General features: G+C 33.8%; 2 protein-coding genes across 2 annotated transcripts in view; one reads left to right on the forward strand and one right to left on the reverse strand.

The window, feature by feature from the left end:
- Positions 1-1,113: 1,113 nt before the first annotated feature.
- On the reverse strand, positions 1,114-2,821 carry LOC115237223 (60S ribosomal protein L18). Its single transcript, XM_029810120.1, has 4 exons — positions 2,706-2,821; positions 2,478-2,564; positions 1,617-1,823; positions 1,114-1,479 (listed from the first exon to the last, which is right to left on the reverse strand). Exons 1-4 carry the CDS (start codon positions 2,706-2,708, stop codon positions 1,210-1,212), a joined length of 567 nt encoding a protein of 188 aa, XP_029665980.1. The 5' UTR covers positions 2,709-2,821; the 3' UTR covers positions 1,114-1,209.
- An 827-nt stretch (positions 2,822-3,648) lies between these two features.
- LOC115237186 overlaps positions 3,649-3,999 on the forward strand; it is a 3,116-nt gene continuing 2,765 nt past the window's right edge. Inside the window, exon 1 of the mRNA XM_029810071.1 lies at positions 3,649-3,908. Within this exon, the coding sequence (XP_029665931.1) occupies positions 3,860-3,908 (49 nt within the window). The 5' untranslated portion in view covers positions 3,649-3,859. The remainder of the gene's footprint in view (positions 3,909-3,999) is intronic.

Raw genomic sequence — 3,999 nt, forward strand, 5'->3', positions numbered from 1 at the left:
AAAAAAAAATTACATCAAAAATTATATCGAGGATTTTTTTGTTTACGATCTTTTGTATCTCGCATATATTTTAATATGATAAAAATTATTGAATATTTTTTAAGGAAATAGAATAGAAATCCAACGACGATTGATAGAACGCAAATTTAATAATAAAATAATGTTAATTAGAAAATAAAAAAAATAAAAAAACACGTAAAACAGAATATAATGGTCAAACGAACGCAGCAGCCAAGTTAAGTGCAAGCAGTACAAATCATAATCAAGGAAAATAAAATGCAAATGAAAGGTCAAAACGTGAGAAATGAAAGCAAATTCAAATTAACAGCAGCATAATTACAGCGTTAATTTAAATTTGCTTCCGTTTTTTTCATATTTTGACCTTTCATTTTTGACGTTTTATTATCCTCGACTATGATTTAATTATTATTGCTTGCGATTAATTTGACTGCTGTGTTTTTTTTTTATCTTTATATTCTATTTTGCATTTTTTCTCATTCTACCATTGAAAAAGACTCGAATTGAGTCCCGGAAAGTTTGATTATAATTTAATGTAAACACATTTATTTAGTATTATTAAAATTGCATTCTCTCTGCCAATCGTCGCTGGTTCCTATTATCTTCTTTTTTATCCTTTGATTTGTATATTTGTGAGCCTATTTTTACGTTTATTAATATTTTTTATAATTTAATATTGCCTAAAGATGTGATTTACACTTTCTAGCCATTAATAGAGAGAATATGATAGTGTTTTATTACACATTAAAAATATTTTAGCACATTCAATTTTATAAATTGCCCATAGATGCTAAAACATCTTTCTTCTTACATTATAATTAACGCATGTGTACAACTAATAAAGTCATGTAAATCACACCGAATCTGTCATTTATTATTTAACTTAATCCTTCACATATGTCAAATGTTTACAAATGATTCAGTGACACAATTCTAAATCATAATAGTAAATAGCAAAGTGAATATAATATTACAAATAAACTCGATAATATGATAACATGTAAGTTGTAATAACAAGAACAAGAAAAAAGTTACTGATAAATGGAATTAAAAATTCTGTGTACCTGTAGTGTGATAAGAAAGTAGAAAACGGGATGTAGTTATTAAACCAATATTTATTTCCAAGCCAATCAATCGTGTGGAAAAATGATTGCAAATGATAGAGCGATCATTATAGTGTATTTGTTAGACTTATTTTTTATAGCCGCAGCTACGCCTACGGCCTCTTGCCCTCTCGAATTTTCGGCCCTTAGACCGCACGTACGGTTTCGAGTGGGAGTGCGGTACACCTGGTGCCGGACCAAAGTGTTTCACGCTCTCGCGAGCCTTACGCGGTCCTTGCATCAAAACTGTGCGCTTGCCGGTCGGTGCGCGTAACGCCAGCTGATCAAATGTGATGATCTCGCCGCCGGCTTTTAAGATGCGTGCCCGAGCTTTCTCGGTCACGCGTAAAGCGCATACCTATAACATCAAAATACCAAAATGATCATATATCGTGCATATATCTTATCTTATACTTTAAGTATAACATATAGTAATTTATTATTATATAATATAATTTCAACATTTCTAAATATTAATATATATGTCATATGTACCGTCAATTTTGGGATTGCAAAAATCCTAGCATCATCAGTGACAGTACCAACGATAACAGCAACACAGTTCTCCCGCCCAGGTTTCTTCATGAATCGCACAATACGTGAAACTGAGATAGGTGGTCGATTAATTTTGCTCATGAAGAGTCTTCTCAGTATAATCTGGTTGAATTTGGCATTTGTTCTCCTTGCCAGAAACCGATATAGCTAGAATATAACTTCTGTTATCACCAGGATTTTACAATATAAATTTACAGTTCTCAAACTTTAACTCCAGAGCTTTCCAGCGTCCTTTAGAAACTTTACCAATTTCCAAAGAATGATATTGTCATGTCTTCTTAAGAGATTCCACAAAATTTTACACTGGAGAAAGTTTGAAAACGGCAAGTTCACAATAAGCAAAAAATTCTAGTAGAAATACATGTGTCAACTATAATAATCGCCTTTTTATTTTGCAAACAAGCGAGATAGGATAGTTGACATGCGTTTCTCTAGCGAACTTTCAAAATTGAATCAGTCTATGTAAGATCTGACACAGAGTGCAGCTCGCAAGAGTTAAGTTTGATGAATTACCCTCCCCTACTCCGTACAAATTTTAAGTTTCTTTCACTTTGTTCGATTGATAACCGAAAGATGATGAAAGATACGATCGGAAATTCTCTGTTGTCTCACGTGCAATAAAGATGCGAGAGCTAACCTCAATGAGATACCAACACGAAATAATGGACGCACTCTTAATTAGATTCGAATACAATAAAATCGAATATTCTTATGCCAAAAAAATATTTCGATTAGTGCTTAACAAAAAAGATATATATTAATTAATAAATAATATAAAAAGAGAAAAACACACTCATTTACCTTGACGAGAAGACGTAAATATACATCTTGCGACTTGGGCTCCGTTCGTCGCACTTTCCTGTCATGTTTATGATTAATATCGATACCCTGCGAAAAGAAATACGCGTCATTAATTGAATTCGAATAGTTTAATATTTGATGAGCGAGTTTTATTATCCCGATTGATTGGCAACAAATATAATATAGTCAGATTTTTCGACCAAATCGGGCATCGTCGCACCGTCTTACCATTTTGACAAACCGGAAAAGAAACCACGCACGCGAGACTCGTGTGCTCTAAAGAGCGGAAATGGCAGAGGGCACTGCCGGGGTTATTTTTCCCGGTGAGAGAAACACCATAGAATAAATATACATAGTAGAGTGGTGATAGAGTGTCCACACGTGATACATTTTGAAAGTTGTCAAGGGAGTTGTCAAATTTGATTGGTCTCACAAGGGAACCTTTCAAACCCGAAAATTCTGATTTTGATGAAACTTTACTTATATGTAAGAGGGAGGGGGGTCAAGAGATGAATTTAGAAATTTTCAGTTGCGGCCCAAGAACGGTTTTAACAATAAAAAATGAAACCACCCCTCATATATAAAACAGCTTTTTGCTTTTCTCGATATATCTCGAAAACTATTTGAGATATTAAAAAATGTTTTATACAAAAGTTTCATGGTAAAAACAATTCTATTTAACTACATTAATAAAAATTTGAAAAAAAAATTTTTCAAAAAAGAATTTCCAGAAATTAAAAAAAAAATAATGTGATTAAATAGAGCTGTTTTTATCATAAAATTTTTGTATAAAATATTTTTTAATATCTTAAATAATTTTCGAGATATATCGAAAAAAGGGAAAAGCCGTTCTACATATGAAGAGTGCTTTCACCCCTTAAAACCGTTTTTGGGCCTCAACTGAAAATTTCTAAATTCATCTATTAACCCCCCTCCCTCTTACATATCAGTAAAGTTTCATCAAAATCAGAATTTTCGGGTTCACGCGGTTCCCTTGTCAGTAAACTGTCAAGTTCAATATTATAATATAATGTGATTGGCGCATCCATATTTTGGTCGCGGAAAGCGATGCGTACTGAAAATTGACCTCATTTTTTTGGCTACAGTGTGTACTTTTTCTATGGAAACACCTGTTTCCCTGGGCGCGATTTGGTTCCGTGATAAGCGAACAGAGTGCGTTGGCGCATCATCCGCGTCGGCGTGTCAAGTATGCTTTATGTCAGTCGGGTTAGCGGCGAGTTTTAGGTTAATCGACGAGACCGGGCGAGAGCGCGGTGTGTGTCCAAAGTGCCATTAAGTAGTCGTCCGACAATTTTTCTATCGACGACACCGCGCTCTCCGACGAGGAAACGTGTAGTCGAACGGTTAAATGACAGACGATTATGGCAACGCCCACTTGTGATAAGAAAGCGAGGGTGATCGTTTTAGGAGGTGAGAGATATTTTCTATTTTATATATGTATATATATATATATATACTTATAGATGTACGATTTATACATACATATTAATTGTGAAAGACT

The sequence above is a fragment of the Formica exsecta genome, unplaced genomic scaffold (assembly GCF_003651465.1).
Source record: "Formica exsecta isolate Colony F162 unplaced genomic scaffold, ASM365146v1 scaffold282, whole genome shotgun sequence".
Lineage (NCBI taxonomy): Eukaryota > Metazoa > Arthropoda > Insecta > Hymenoptera > Formicidae > Formica > Formica exsecta.